The 16,674-nt window shown below is 41.5% G+C and overlaps 1 protein-coding gene across 4 annotated transcripts in view; it reads right to left on the bottom strand.

Annotated features, from left to right (window-relative positions):
- Positions 1-16,674, bottom strand: part of CHODL (chondrolectin) — a 354,289-nt gene that overhangs the window by 72,287 nt on the left and 265,328 nt on the right. For 2 of the 4 annotated variants that reach the window (XM_078656212.1, XM_078656215.1), the window contains one exon: positions 14,615-14,717. In XM_078656212.1, coding sequence (XP_078512338.1) covers positions 14,615-14,717 — 103 coding nt within the window. Of the gene's footprint in view, positions 1-14,268; positions 14,349-14,614; positions 14,718-16,674 lie in introns of all 4 variants that reach the window. The other 2 variants (XM_078656213.1, XM_078656214.1) reach the window with 2 other exon arrangements.

Here is a 16,674-nt window from a genome sequence, read left to right as displayed (position 1 = left end):
TACAGATAATGAGTTCAGCAATTGTCAACCTCTTACCATTACTGCAGCTAAATGTGACATTTCATGTGTGTCTACTTTGCATATTGCACAAACAAGTACAGAACACAACTAGTTTGAAAGGTAACAACAAAGTTTAATTTTCAACCATTGGTGATGACAATGTAATTATGGATTATGGGAGAATAGGATGTCCTTTACATTTCAAGACCTTTAATAAATAATAGTTTAATTTATTTCCTATCGGTGGTGTAGGTTCTGTTTTTTCATTCAGATGACTTGTTTTTAATATTATTCCGCTCATACTTTGATTGATGGTATTATACAATGACTCATGCTCTTTCTTTTTGTCTTTTTGTTCTGGATTAGTAACACACTTATCTGTGACTCTAATGTATGCCCTAGCAATACTCTCCATTTCATAGCTGTGTTCTTAAAGTCTTTCACTGTACATTTGAAGTGGCTATTCAAGTAATGACAAGCAGTGAAATTGCTATGAAGCACCAGCATTCTCATATCAGTATATTTCTATTCTCATGATGTTGGCGAGAACTAATAGCCTGGGTTTCCGTATTAGAGGCTGTTGGGTTTCTATGCAATTTAGATTTCAACATACCAACCAATATCGAAGACCATACTAGATATGTTTTGGTGAACCTTATTTTGATTTAATTATGTTTTTCTAGTTAATGAGTTTTAATGTGATTTACATGATGAATTTGTGCTTTTACGATCTGTCTATACATAGATCGAATAAAGATTTATATTGAATTGGATTGATTTAATTATAACATAAAAGTATTGCCAGAGTCCGCGATTATGTTAATTTCTGATTAAGAGGATGTTATTGATGTACCTTAACAATAATACACCCTCATTTTATAGGGCCAGGTCAATGTTCCAAACCCACTCTCTTTCCAACCATTCCAATACAATATTGGCATATGAAGGAGCAAAATTCACATAATGCAGTGCCTTTTTCTTAACAACAAAACCTACACTTGAAGTTAACCATATTGAGATGTAAGCAGAAGTCCACCATTACGAACACATTATTGGGCCAAAATAAATGTGCTGTGTACATGAAATCTGTGCACTTAGCCGTGCAAACTATTCAGACTAGTAGGCTATCTCAGAGCTAACAAGAGTGAAATTGTACCAGATGCCTCAGCTGCAAAATTATGTGTTCTGGAATCTTCTCTGTAAGAATGAGTTCTGATCAACATTTTAATTACGCCAGAATAATTTGATTATTTTTGTGTTATTCTTTTGATGTGAAATCAATTAACATTATGTGATTATGCCTGTTGGCATAGTAATGAGTAATTTGGCTCAATAAACCTACCACAGGTGCACATGAGCAGCACACCTAGCGAGTGCAAGGGGCTGCTGTTGATTGTGTTCTGTTGTATTTTTGCATCCTCGGGTCCATTTTGGACCTGAGAGTGCATTTTGTGCTATGAAAATAACCGTAAATTATTGGTTAAACTCCTGGTATAATTCAAAATAACCTTGCATAATTTTGCCTTAATTTTACATAATTACCCTACAGCTAAGTATGCAAGTTATACCCACCTTTGTTAGGAAGCCAATCTCAGACATGACAGTTTGTCCTGAAGGTGCCTTGAAAGTTTTGTGAATGTGTCTGCTTTTATTGTTGGTGTGCAATCTTCTTTCTAGGGGTGTATTTTAATCTGAATGATTATCGTTGGTAGGATCTTTTAAAACATAGGGGCATATTACCAAGCAGTAGCGATAATTATCGCTATTGCTTGGTTAGCGCGAAAAATTTATCGCCGAGCTGCGACGATTTTTATCGCAGATAAACCTTGCTATTAGCAAGGTTTATCTCTGAAACGATAAAAATCGGCCGCAATGCATGAATATCGCTGTAAAGCCAGCGATATTCATGCATTACCGAGCGAATGCTCTTAGCCATGTTATCCACCTCCCATTGGATAACATGGCTAAGAACTGCTCAGGGCAGGTGTTAGCTTTTGGAGATATTCGCGCTTAGCGCGAATATCTCCAAAAGTTGGTAATAGGAGATAGCGATGTTAGCGACTGTTTCCAGTCGCTAACATCTTGACACGCCCACTTTGCATGTCATTAGTGATAAATTTCTCTGACATGCAAAGCGGGGCCCAAGATGGTCGCTATCTCCTACTAGCTGTCGCTAACTGGTGTTAGCGACAGCTAGGTAATAGGGAGATCATTTTATCTCCGCTTTCTTGGCTTTTAAAGCCAAAAAAGCGGAGATAAATCCCTTGATAATATGCCCCTCAATGCGTAATCTATCTGCACTATAATTTAACTAGAGGTATAATAAAGAATGTAGGTATTGTGCTCACACAATGGGAACCTTCTGGCTAACCTTCCGTCAGGCAAACATATTTATAACCTTGTGTTTTTTGGGACACAGTATTTAAAATGACTCTACGTCCTACCTAGCATAGCACAACCAGTGTCAAGAGATGAATGTGTTATTTTAATTTAGGGCCATTAAAATGCATCAAAAGTGATCACATCATGACCCCATCATAATGTAAAAAAAGGAAGGACGCCACTGGAAACATTCCTATATCTGCATTCCCTTGTAAGAAATAGAGACACATGTTAGGATTGAAGAAGGGAACATTTCCTTGGCAAAAACACTGGTAACATATTTTACTGAAGAAATGTGGTTTCTGACTGGGGCCAAGGGATCTCGCAGACTGCCTGTAAGCCACTAGAATTAAAGATCCTCTTTGTCTTTCGGATTGTAGCTTGGTACACCCCACAAAGTGGATCATATGTTGTAACACAGCACGTAAGAAGAATGAAGAAGGGGATTGATAGGAAGTGGAAACTCTTCCCTTCGTACCAAAGTCCTATTTTGCCAGTCATGGTTCAGAGCTGACACAAATATTGCAACCCATAAAGCACTCTCTTCTTTATATTCTCCCCAGGTCAGAGAGCATCCTATCTCATGTCAATATCGACTAACCTATGAATCCTAAATCCTCACAAAGAAATAGACAGTATATATGGGGAGCAAGCTAGCCACATTTTGATCACATATTAAGAGCAAAGAGAACATAGAAATTAAGTATTTTTAACAGCTTTTTTGCATACAGGTACTACTGCTTTCCATCAAATCACAATGTTGAAATGTTAGAAGAAATTTGTTTTTCCAAATGTCTTTTTGTATTTTATATTTTCCAGGATTTTCCTACAGCATTCTTAATGAGAATCAGCCATGTTGTGCCAAGTTAATTACTCTCATGGTCAGAGCTGGATGTTCAAAGCCTGCTCCTGAACAATAGGCAAACTTGTCCGAATTAGCCGCCTTCTGGTTGCGCAAAGGGTGGGGGTGTAGAAATGTGTATATGTTCGCTAGCTGCCTCTCCCTGGAAATTCTGTTCATGCTGCTCCCGCATAGAAAAGAAAGAGCAAATGTAGCTTTGGCACCGATCAATCCAGGGTTTCCCATTGAAATGTTGGATGGAAAAATAATTTTGGCTGGGTGGAGTCTGGTTCAGAGAAGTAGTATTTCCAAACATTTGTTGATTTTGTCATTTTGAAGGTTCCTTGAATGCTATGCAAGGTGTTGGCCAGCTTGTGGGATGTTCCAAGGAAACCTCAGGTGTGACAGTGTAATATCGGGATTGGGTAGGAATTCTCACTGTCTAGAATTCTCTATTTCTAGTTCTAATACCATGCACAAGGAAGAGACTTTGAGCAGAACGAAATGACAGAAAAGGAAAGACAACAGACCTTCTGTTTGAACCAAAGGGAAAGACATTGGACATGTATCCTTAAACTGTAGTAAACTCTGCCTCCAGAGTAGGTGGCACTAGCTTCCTCACTCAGTCTTGGGGACAACAGAAGTTGGAGTTGGTGGAGACCCAATAATTGCCCCTTTTAACTTTCATGGACTGGTCTGGTCCTGTGGTGGAAAAGTAGTCTGCTTTTGAGGACCATGGAAGCTGCGGCAGGAAAGCTCAAGGTCAGGAGGATAACAAGAGTAGGACCAGAACATTAAGTCCCACATTTCTTTGCAGTCCCCCACTGGGAGAATGGAAGAAGCATCCTCAGGAGCTGAGATAAATAATTGGGACTTTATCAAGAAACTCTATCCAAAAATATACATTTTTAACAACTAGTGGATGGAGAACACCACCAGGGGGCAAACAACACAACCCCTCTAGGAAATGGCCTTCCAGTGTCATGGATATTAAGATCCATTCTTGGCACTTGGGCCTAGTATTTTTTAACAATCTTCAGGTCCCCAGAGACTGCATGGGGCTACAGGGCTCAATGGATCCTTTCCACCATCAGTGATGTACATAGAAATCCTGCCTGTGGAACCCCTGCCTGCACTGAAGCACCATAATGCTGCTATCATTATCCCAAATTATAAGTGGTGGCCACAGTTTTTGCTGGAGGTAGCTCCCTGGCCTTTCTTTGTTAACGGAAGGTGGCTCCCAGGTTTACATGTGCTTGATTCCTTGCTTCCTGTACTATCAGTACCAGAGTGTGGGAACAGCAGGAGCATCATGAGAGGAGAAGGAGAGCTTGGCTGCAAGGGAGAGTCCAAAATGTGCATACTCTTTATGGTGTGGTAGTTGAGGGTGGCTGCCAGGACCAGTGCAGGCCCACCATGAGGGTCTCTCCGAAGTTTGATGACTTTGCCACCCTACGTCTTATAGGACCAAACAACAGTGACCTCTGGAGAGAATATCTATTGTTTCAAGAATTCCCAGAACTAGAGGTTTAGGGCCAGAGGGTCTTGAGTGAAGAGACCTTTGTTTCTGCATTCTCTGTGAGTGCTGGACCACCTTGTTGGCTTTAGAGATAAGTCCAGGACTGAAGTTTTCATTGCGTTGAGCTGTTTGTTGCTAAAATATGTAAATGTCTACAGAACTGCGCTATCACTTTTTGCTTTGGCAATTCTTGTTTTGTTCTGTCACTTTTTTGCTACATTTTCTTGTTAAGGAAGCTGAAGGTCTCTCATATATCTAAAGCAAAACCATTTGCTAACCACTAAAATATTATTGGGGACTCAAAAAAAGTGCAAACTACCATAGAGGTCCCTGGAACACAAGTGAACTACTTTGTGTGTGGATGTGCTCAAAATGAAGTCAGTCAGTGACGGAAGTGGGCTGACCCTTTGACCCAGGCTGTATGCTGTAGTGAGCTTAAGTAAAATGTGGAGAGCACATAACTTTGGTTAACTTAAAGGTCTTTGCTAACACCAGACAAAAAAATTGACACATTTCGATGTCAGGCTAAAATTGTGTAATGCCTAATGCACTCCTATGGATTGTAAGGAGATATCCTAGACAAATTCAGTATGCCTGACTATTCTGTAATGCATGCCACGTTTAATAATCACACATCGGGAATTGTGATTTTGGAGATCAGGGTGGCTGGTTTGTAAACTGTTAAAGATGCCCTCTGTACCTGGGATTTAGTCAGTATTTATTGGGCTATTAGTTGCTGATGTCCTTTCCTTGTTGTGCACCACTGCTGTACTTTGAGAGCCTCTATAGAAGATGTCCCTGTTGGTATTTTTACATATCATTTAAAAAATATTTGTAATTTTGTGGGTAGTATTTAGTTTTACGTGCAACAGCGTACTTAAAAGACCACATATTGACATCTTTTTTGTGTTGCTGAGTTCAGAGTTCCCAGTCTGCAGCACCTTGTACCTTTTTCTAGTTTATAGTCCACAACACCCTGTACTGCCTTACCTTATATTTCTCTGCTGCACTACACTGAGAGTCAAATGCTAAAAGGTATACTTATATAACATTTTGGGGACCCCGGAATGAGGCTCAAGGACACGAGAAGCAAAAGACCTCAGTTGTTAGAATTGTGGAACAATAACTTCTGATTGCCCTGGGACTTTCTGGTTTGTTTTTCTCAGAATATAGGATTGATATTTGTCATCAAAAGATGAGACCATTGTGACATCAATTACCTGACCTACATCTGGTGTAGCACGTTGGGATCCAAACCATAATGAAGGTCTGACATCCCTAGAGTCAAGAAATTAAGTGGAAAGCAAATGTAGGTGCTCCTTCTGTATGGGAATTTCAACCAAAGAGAAGTGGAAATAGACTGTAATATTTTCAGACCTATATACAAAAATTCGGAACGTGGTCTTCTTCTGTCAGAATCAGAATCAGAACGTAGCTTTATTCGGTTTCAGTTTCAGATATCCATAAAAGCGCATACAAAGTACAAATACATTGTTTCATCACTATCATAAAAAATTCATAAATACATGTTACAATTAATTTGTTAAGAACCGAAATAAAGCTATTTCCAGTACTAGGTAAAAACTTTAGTTCATTAATAATCTGGATCTTAACAGACATTTTAAAAACACTGAAACACTAAAAAGGGTAAACTCATCCTCCAACATTTGCAATCTTAGCAAGGCTGGTCTGCACTGTCTTATTCCCCACTTTCTGAGTAAGTTAAGTATGTATCTTCTCCTAATTGTGGATTAAAATTTGGTTGCAAAACATAATACAGTGTATGGTTGTTTGTTGGGACATATCATCACAGGGACAAAGGGACAACGGTTCTATCCATGTGTTCACCTCAGGAAAGGTCACAAGTCTGAAAAAGCTACCCCCCCTGAAGCGAGTAAGTAACATCCGGGTAAAACAGCTCAGGGTGAATGATAGATATTTCTGCAGACCCGGGCCATCTAACAGCAGGTGGTTATGCATAACTGATGGCTTCTTACCCTCCAGCTGCCACCTGGAGTCCTCCAGATGTATCAGGCATAGATCCTTCAGTTTCTTTCTGGTCACAGCTACCATAGTAAGTGGATTATCAAAGTATTCCTGGTGACCTATAGCTGTTAAGAAGCATCTCACGTATCTTAGCCACTCAATTTTCATACACCCTTGAAGGGCCAAACAGTCCCTTAAAATATCCCTGTTCAACCCTGTCTCTTGGGAGACCCAGACCCTGTGCCACAATAGGATTGGGCTCATTTTTATGAGGTCGGACACATAGACAATACCCAGCTCTTTATGACACACATGTGTGGAGTTTGACTTTGGTACTGCCAATAGATATCGTAAGAAGGCGTTTTCACACGCCTGAATCTTACTAGTATCCGTTATACCCCATATACCTGTCCCGTAAATTGCTGTGGACACACACTTTGCCTTATAGATATCTATAAGAATTTTAACTGGTCTGCCCTCTTGCTTAATGGCAAAATTACGCAAGGCACCAATTGCACAAGAAAATGCTAATTTCCTGGTGCTTGCGGCCGCAGCCCATTTCCTATTATTATCAAAAATTATGCCTAGATAGGAAAAGGTTTTAGTTGAAGCAATCTTTTTCCCTGACATAAAAATATTACAATTGACCTTGCTTTTTTTTGGACAGGACATACTAAAAGTTTTGCTGATGTTGATTTTTAGACCCCGTGCGCTCATAAATTCAGAGAAGGAGTTTAGTGATCTCTGAAGTCCCAATTGCGTGCACGCCATGATAACCGTGTCATCCGCGTATAACAGGATTGTGGCCGGTCTCCCTTTAATCTGTGGATAGTCTTGTCGAATTTCTGTCAGGTGAGATGCTACACTATCAACGTATAGATTGAATAAAAACGGAGCCAGTATGCATCCCTGGCGAACTCCCTTTTCAATTGGGAATTTCAAATTACATTCACCCTTTAAGCCAAAACAGACCTTCGCGCCAGCCCCCCGATACAGTTCCTTAATAAAGTTTATAATGGTGGAATCAATTTCTAAATGTGAGAGAGTTTCCCATAGTATTTCGTGGCTAACGCAGTCGAAGGCAGAGCTTAAGTCAACAAAAGTCAGGAAAAGCTCGTCCCCTTTTGCAACCACATATTTGCCGATGACAATGACAATGGCTAAGTTCAGACCTTGCTCGACTGTACCTAACCCTTCTTTGAAGCCATATTGGTATATAGAAGGTGCACCCGTATCCTCTGCCCACATCGCCCTGCCAGCCACTTTCATTAGCGAGTCTAGCAGTGATATGGGCCTATAACATTTTGGGTCTTGACGAGCACCCTTTTTAAAAATGGGGATCACTATGGCTTCCTGCCAGGTTGGTAAAAATCCTATTTTGTTGGAGCAGTTTAACACATTTGTCAGGAGGGGGGCCCATAACATATCATTAGATTTGTAAATGTCTACAGGTACCCCATCAGGCCCCAGGGCTTTCCCCCAAGAACTCTCAGCTATTGCCACTTCGATCTCTGAGAGTTCAAAATTCATATTCAGGGGAAACAGTCCTGGGGTGGTTTTATCAGCCACTCCCATCCTCTCATCGTCATAACCCCCGTTAACAAATGTCTTTCATAGAGGCCAGTGAAATGATTAACCCAGGTTGCCTCCTCTATTACTAGGTCAATGCAATCAACTTTCCTCTCCTGAAAAAAGGGAGCATTAACTGCCTTCCAGAAACTGGTGTTATCTTTCCGGAGGCTTGCTTTATGTAATGCGTCCCAGGCCTCTTGCTTTATAGCCTTTTTCCTTTCCTTTACCGCGGCATAATATACGTTTCTGGCAGTTCGTATATCTTCCGCATTTTTGGGTACTCTATTTAAAGCTGTTTTTAAAGTTGCATGGGCTTTAGAACATTCAGAATTAAACCAGCCCTTCGATTTGTTGTTTGATTTTTTCCTTTCTTCCCCCTCCAGAGAACGGCTAATGTCCTCACAGATTTTTGAGAAAGCCGACAACACGGCTTCTAGCTTACTAGTTTCTGTAAAACATGTTGTAAAGTCATCTGCTCTATTTCTTATTAGTTTCTGGAGGAATGGGGCGGGTTCAATTTTGCTCCATTTCAGGGCGTAGCCATTTCTTTTTGCAAGATTTAGCTTATGGGAGTAAAGATTGTTTATTTATCCCATACAATCATTCTTATGTTTAATTGATTTTAGTGAGAAACAAAGTGGATAGTGATCGCTGATTGCAATTTCGCCAGTTTTAAAATCTAGCACATTCTGTGTAAGACTGCTAGAAGCCATGACGAAATCTATTAGAGAATTGCAACCTCTACCATTGTAAGTAGGTTTAAAAATAACCTGTGGGTCGCACATTCATTACAAAAGCCCAGATCCATTTCGAACAACAAGTTGTTTAAAAGGTGGCCCGTTGATGTATGAATGAAATGAGTACAGGGTTCACCTTTATTCTTTAATAGTCCGCATATTTCAGTTTGGCTATAGGGACACAGCATACAATTAAAGTCTCCCATCCATATAACCCTGTTTCCTGAGGGGCCATCCCTATTTGAGTTCAGCATGGTCTGAGTAAGACCCTCAAACACAGTGGATAGATCACACAGTGGGATATTATTATAAAAATGTACAATAATAATTGTCTCATATCCCTCTATTGTGACCTCCAACATCTGGTAGTACTTGGATAAAGTGATACATTTTCCTACCTTTACGCAAGAAGAATTAGAGATTAAGCAACACACCCCCCCTTTGTTTTTGCCCCTGACTGATTGCTCGGCTGGGGTATGAAAGGTGCGATACCCGTTTATATATACTGCCTCCTTCTCCCATGTTTCCTGGAGACAAATTATACAGAAATCCCTTACATAATTCAGAAAATTGGGATCATTTAACTTATGTCACAGACCCGCGATGTTCCATAATAGAAAGGTTATGGGGTTCACCCTATCTCCTACCTCTTGCCCCACTTCTAGATGTGGTGAGTTACAAGTCCCGTCTCGTACTAAATACTGAGTAGTAGGGGATATAAAGGAATTTAGCTGAGGGGTATCATCTGCTATGCCCTCCCCTCCCCCCCCCCCTGCGCTATACCTGGTGGATTAGTGCAAAGATGGTCCCCAATTTCAGGTGCACAACCATTTAGATGGCAATACCTATAGATTGGAGTTGCTTGCTTCAACAAGATGGGGTATTGCTCCATTTCCCCTGTCCCCTGTAAATGGTTAGTGCGCGATGTGGGCTTGTTCAGTCAGTCTATCATTTCTAACGGGCTAAACCTATTCTGTAAAGGTAGATGGTTCTCTGGATATTGAGGGCCCTGCCTGTAGCCACCCGCCCTTCCCTGTCCATAACCCACATATGACCATGATTCTACGTTGTCCCGGTGGATGGGTGGAGGAAAAAAGAATGATAGTGGTCTAGTTTCTATCGTTGTCCCTTGGTTTAAGTTAAAATCATTTTGGTCCCAAGAGCAAATGTACTCCACCGTGAGGGGGTCTCTGAAGTTTACCAAGATGCAATCTCCATTGACTGTTTTTGGTGTGTATCCCACCCATGGTACCCTACGCACCATCATGATGTTACTACGCATGTGCGGGGGAAGTGGTCTGTTTGCATTGAGCCAATATGCTACTTTGTTTTTTAAACCGATGTATGACTCTTGGGTAGATTTATTAAATTCAGGTACTCCCGTAAGAACTATAACATACGGGCTTGATTGTGGGGGAAGAAGTACCGGTTTCACCCGCCTTGTCATTTCTTCAGTAGCAGCATTTCCAATGGTTATCGGGTGTAGGATAAGTGGTACGGCATCCTTGCCACCAGTACTGAGGTTGTGATGCTGGACTATAGCACCATTTGCAACCTAAGAATTAGGGGGATTTAAACTAGCTTGAGCCGCTGGTCTCTTGTGTTGCACGGTCAACTGAGCAGTGGGGGCTACAGAAGCTTTATCTTTACTCGTTAACTGGTTCTTAGGCTTCCCGCCGCCCTTATTATTCTTCACCTCAGTCTCTAGCTTGTGTAACTGTTTTTCTATCCCCGTGAGTCTTAGTTCTAGTGGAGCAAGTAGCGACTTTAAAAGGGATGCCAAATTATTTAAGAGGGAAGCCTCTTCTATACCAACGGGAAGTGTTCTGCTACGTGTGTTGGTGTTTAGGTTATTATCACCACTATTTCCTGGGATCGCATCCCGGCTTAGGGCAACAGGACAAACGCCGTCCACGCTGGGATGGTGAGAAGTACGTTTTGGCGACAGCTTTAAGTCAGACATTAAACAGTTTTCCCCCAGACCTTTAGTGGATTTATGTTTTTTGCTGTTAGCAGCAGCAGACACCGGCTGTTTCTTTTTTGGGATAGCACCTTCCTTTCTCCCTCTTAGCTGTCTCATGTTATATGACTTTTGAGAGCTATCCTCTCCTACCTCTACAACCTCCTTCAGCGCCTCTAGATCTCCTACCGTGTCTGCAAATGTGTGAACATTTGGCGCAGGAAGGGAGCAGAAGGAACCATGCGAACTGGGGGGACTATGTATAAGTACCTCTATGTCGGGGGTATTTGATCCATGGGTGGGTTCGGGTGTACGTGCATTAGCTAGGTACCCCATAGAGGACCTCTTTGCCAATGACAAGTCCTGCGACACCCGCCTTTCCATTAAAATGATCCCCTGATCAATCACTGTGTTAGTTCTGGTAATGAAATTGTCTAATGTTCCCAAAAGCAATGACCCCTCCACGGTCTTATTCCGTGTTTTGTGAGCAGGCATTGCTTGTCCAATGTTCAGCAGATACTCCCACTTACTTCCGTATCATTGAGCCGACGATTGTTCCAAGCCAAATGCCAGGAGTTAGAGGGAGGGCCCAGTCCAGTCTCACTCGGGCTACAACGGATTCGCCCAGGGCCCGCGCGCGAGCGTCCCGCTTGCACGACTATGGGGTGCTTAAGTGGGACGGAAGTAGAGGAGGCGGGAAGATGACCAGATGCGGCAGATCAAGAACCGCACGGCAGTCTGGTCCTCGCAGTCCCGCTAGCAGCAGCAAACAATAAGTCCAGCCCCAGAATCGGGCGAACGACTAGGTGAGTAGCCCAGCAAATCCGGGGAAATCCAAGAGTCAGGTTATGCAGTCTCCCGTTGCACCCTCCAGACACTCTGCACGAGCGGCACCAGCGGAGCGGGGGCCACGAGAAGTTATGGCTTGGCAGGGGGTGGAGGCGGGAAGAGGACCAGGTGTGGCGGATCGAGAACCGCACGGCAGTCTGGTCCTCGCAGTCCCGCTAGCAGCAGCAAACAATGAGTCCAGCCCCAGAATCGGGCGAACGACCAGGTGAGTAGCACAGCAAATCCGTGGAAATCCAAGAGTCAGGTTATGCAGTTTCCCAATGCACCCTCCAGACACTCTGTCAAATACCTTAAGAAACAACTTATGATTATGCCTGTCTCCCACTAATACTTTGTTTGTGGTGTGCAGAATTTGAAAATAGTTTTTTTTATTTTTTATTTTCCTAGAAGGAATAAATCAAGTGTATATCAGAATTTCAAAGAGAGTTTAATATGCTTATTGTGTGCAAAACTTTTCACAACATTAGTGAATGTCAAGTATTGCACTCTCAAATATGCAAGAAAAAAATATATGGTATACTCTTCCTTAAATGTATGTTGCTAGACAAGGGAGGCAGAAGAAAAATTGTCATGTTTGGTATTTTCCTAAAAATATTTCTTAAATGTTATGTTCTGTAGGTTTCTTGGGCCAGTCATTCTGCTGGAAGTGGTTTTCCGCCATGGAAATTAATTAGGGGTCAACAGAGGTACAACCCACACACCCCTGGTGTGTCCTTAGGTATCTCTGACACATGCCTTGCTATCCCTGTCCTTAAGGATCATCAAGGCAATGGAAAGAACCTTCAGCGTAGAACTTCCTTCTTACTTTATGTAGCGTATACTCTGTGTCTCATTTATGGTTTTTTTGCCATACGGCAGCGCAGAAGGCCTTGCTGCTCTGCTACCACACGGCAATAGAAAAAGGCAGGAATATCTATTATATACGGTGCATTCCTGTCATTTTCCCCTGCGCCGGCGCACAATGGGCTGCCGTGCTCCAACACAGGCACACTTGCAACATGGTGCTACGGTGCCTGTGTTGCGGGGAAAGGAAACCTTCCTGCACAAAAACAATCCCAGAATGCAGCACAATAGAACGAGGAAAAACAAGGAGAAATAAAGATATTTCTCCTCCTTGAGCCTCTCTTACACCTCCCTGGGGATACTTAGGTTTTTGGTGCTGGTTCAAACTTACAATTTCTCGCAAATCTGGAGCAGTGTCAAAAACCAATGGATGTTGCTGGGAACGCCCCCAGCAACACCCATGGAACACCTGTTCAAGCTGTTTTCTGCATTAAAGGGGCACATATTTATAAGGCCATGTAAAAACACGTAACGTGGCTTTAATTGGCCTTATATATATATATATATGACTTTCGCACATTGCGCCACCAAAAAATAAAAAAAAGTGACTTTCCGGCAGCGCAAGAGTGCCCATAGGGCCTATGAGGCCCTCCGTGTATATCCCCCAGCCGTTCAGCTGAAATTAGAAAGATGATGACTGACTAAAGGTTCGGCAAAAGGCCAACCTTATTGTGCCATTGGGTATATGATGTCACTTCCACTTCCACTGCCCCTGACATTTGTTTAATAAACTTGTGTGTCTGCCACCCACCAATAGATTGCAAGATCTGAAATTCTGTGGCTTTGCTGTTTCAATGTGCTTCTGAGATTAATCTCATACTACTTACATTACATAGTGGAGGCCCACATCCGCATATCTTCAACACCTTGCATGTGCTGCAACTCTTTTATTGCTGAAAGGGACTCAACAAAATAAAAAAAACTATAAAGTAGTGATCACTGCAGGGAGTTCATGCGTGGCTGTGCAAGAATGGGAAGCGATGTCATATTGTGGGATTATTATTCATTGGTCAAACTAAGCATGGAGAGTAGCAAAGCCAATTATTTCGATGCGGGGGTAATACAGTTAGCTCTATGTCAAATGGAGGCTCAGCTATGCTTGAACACAGAGTTGGTCTCCAAATTGGCCATTGTTTCATCTGGCTGAATCTGCGTTTGCTTATTCTCGACAAAGTTGCAAAAAGCACAGACAAATAGATCATAAAGCAACTTTGAAGTGAAGAAATGCTTGAACTGTTCAAGATATCTGACATCTCAAGGAAACTAAACCTGCTGATTAGAAGCATTCATTTTTTTTCCGTAAGATTCACCACAAGTTATTACAGCACCCTCTTTGTACACAGGATGCCTGAATTGCTCGAGCTCCCTGTCACTTGAGTCCGGGTGAATGCAAGGAGGGATGATCAAAAACATTCATGTTTCTGCAAAGGCGGCTATCAAGTACTTGGAAGGAAGTGCGCATCTACAAATAACAGTAATTGTGCAGTCTCATAACCAGGAGCATAATCAGCAGACAGTCCCTTCACGAAGCTGCTTTTTCTAAATTAAATGCAAAGAAATAAAAACCAGGTGCATATACCAAGGTGGAATGTAACCTTTCCGCAAGGAAGTCAGATGGTAATAGGGGTGGGGGTTTTCATGCAGTTGTAGCTTGCTTCGCTGCAAAAAAAGAGAAAATAAGGAACGCTTCTGAGCATGATTGAGAATAAATTTGCATTACATTTACCGAAACAGTATCCCTGGTTTTCGATCAGTAATTGTTGCAAATTAACAGGGACAACAGAAGTCATAAGAATAATGCAGCAGGAGAAAAGGAGAGAGCATTTAATTACTGTGTTATCAACTCTTTTCAAAAGCAATCAAAGGGATTCAGTGGAGCAGAAGTGATTTCACTGCCAAAATCGTGAGACGTTTTTGGTATTTACCTTTTGTGAAGCATCTGAAAACAGCAGGTCCCAAACGCTACTAATATCAGTAACAGTAATGGTATTGTTGGAATAATTACATAAATCAGATTTGGCATGATTCCTGGAAGAAAAAGAAAAAAATGTCACTGGACTATCTCTGTGTCCTCTTTCACAAGGTGAGTATTAACAACTTGAAGTTTGTTAAAAGATAAAGAACTTGGCTCACCGCATAATTACTTGTGGAACGAGTCCTTATTATTACAATACATATAACATTTGTGACGCTCAAAAGTATTAGGAAATGTAGTCTGAATTATGTCTCTGGCTTGAAAGCTTTCAACTAAAAATAAATGATGTAATGTCTTGTTTGAAAATTCAACTACATTGTGCAAATTCCACAGTGTTCTTCAATGCCAGCCCAGAAACCTAAATCACAACAGTGGAATAAATAAAAAAAAATGACAATTGTTACATAAACTGCATTTTTCGTGACCAAATAATGACCCCTCTCCCTCCACCTCAAAAAAAGTATTATTTTATTGAGGTATTCGGATTGCATTGATGTGCTATGCACATACTTCATGTATTTATTTATTGATTCCTCTATTTATGAATCCTTAATTAGAGATGAAAAAGATAAATTATCGCCAGACTTCATATAAAGGTGCAGCATAGAGCTATGCAATATTGTGATGGAACTTTTCATCTTATGTTACATTCAGTTGTGGTTAAGGGCCTCATTGTGAGGAAGTCACGCAGCGCAGAAAGTCACCTTGGTGTGCTGCACTATGCGACAGGGACGAAGCAGGAATGCACTGTAATTGAGGCACTATGGCGTATTCCTATCCTTTCCGTTGCACTGGCGCCATTTTGGCAGCAAGGTGCATGGCTGCCTTTTGTGCAGAATGAGGCACACATAAAAGGAGTGAGAAACAAGGAGAAATAGGGTTATTTCTCCTTGTTACACCGACCCTGGTAAGGTGTACATTTTTGGTGCATCCCATGGTTCACAAGTTCTTGTAAATCTGAGAATGAGTCAAAATCCATCATGGAAAGCCTACCGAGAGCAGAGTAACTCAACACATTGATTTGCGCTGCATTGCATTACTCCAGATTTATTATGACACTCAGAGCCACGTAAAGTGGCTTTGCTTGGCTTCAAATATCTGACTTTGAGGTTTGTGTCATGCATGCACCACATTGCATGGTGCAAACATTATACAACCCTCTCATAAATAAGGCCCGAAGTTCTACGGAAAACATTGCCAAAACGGAAACACAGAGCAAAACAAGTGACCCGTTCACCATCTGCTGCATTATGTAAGGTGGAGGGATGGAGAGAACATGTCTGGCTTTGGTCTTGGCCCATGGCAGTAGAGCAAATGAGAGTAAATCTGACATGTTTGGCTCCATGACAACTAAACTCATTGCTTCTCATCAGCTAGAACAAATCATATGTATATGAATAATAAACAGGTCTGGCTTTAATGTGCTATGGGATGCAAACACATTCGAATAAACTATGTGAGCTGAAGCTCAGTGCAACCAGTCATTTGTTGTACCTCTCATGTACATAGCCCATTTTTATTCCCAAAATGTGCAGAGCTGCAGGGCAGTAGAACCACAAGCCTGTATAATAGTACCATATCTCTGTACAATTTAAAACAGAGCAAAGACACAGGTGATACAGAGTTACAACACAAAGTCTGTGTCCATTTGTGAATGCAAGTTTTTGTATAGGTCAGGTCAAAGCCAGACATATTTGCTTTGTCAATACTTTTTGTCAATGTTTCTGAGATCTCTAGATTTTATAATTTATGTCTCTGGTTTAGTATGTGGAGGATGCTTCAAAGGAATGAAGAATAGGACTGACTAATCCAACATGACGGGATTAGAGTTTGTATGAGGGGGTCCTTTTTTATACAACAGCCGAAGGCAGATGTCCTAGGTCGTGTTGTAGGTGTGGAAGGTGTAATGTTGTCATATACATCATTGTCTGACAGGAATGTATTGAGGATGAGCATATGCGTGTTTTTTACTTTTTCTTAATACAGGTTGAAACAAAAACAAAGCGCTTA

This window comes from Lissotriton helveticus, chromosome 8 (genome assembly GCF_964261635.1).
Source record: "Lissotriton helveticus chromosome 8, aLisHel1.1, whole genome shotgun sequence".
NCBI classification, from domain to species: domain Eukaryota; kingdom Metazoa; phylum Chordata; class Amphibia; order Caudata; family Salamandridae; genus Lissotriton; species Lissotriton helveticus.
The sequence above is the reverse complement of the archived record's forward strand: the minus strand, read 5'-3'. Positions and strand labels throughout refer to the sequence as shown.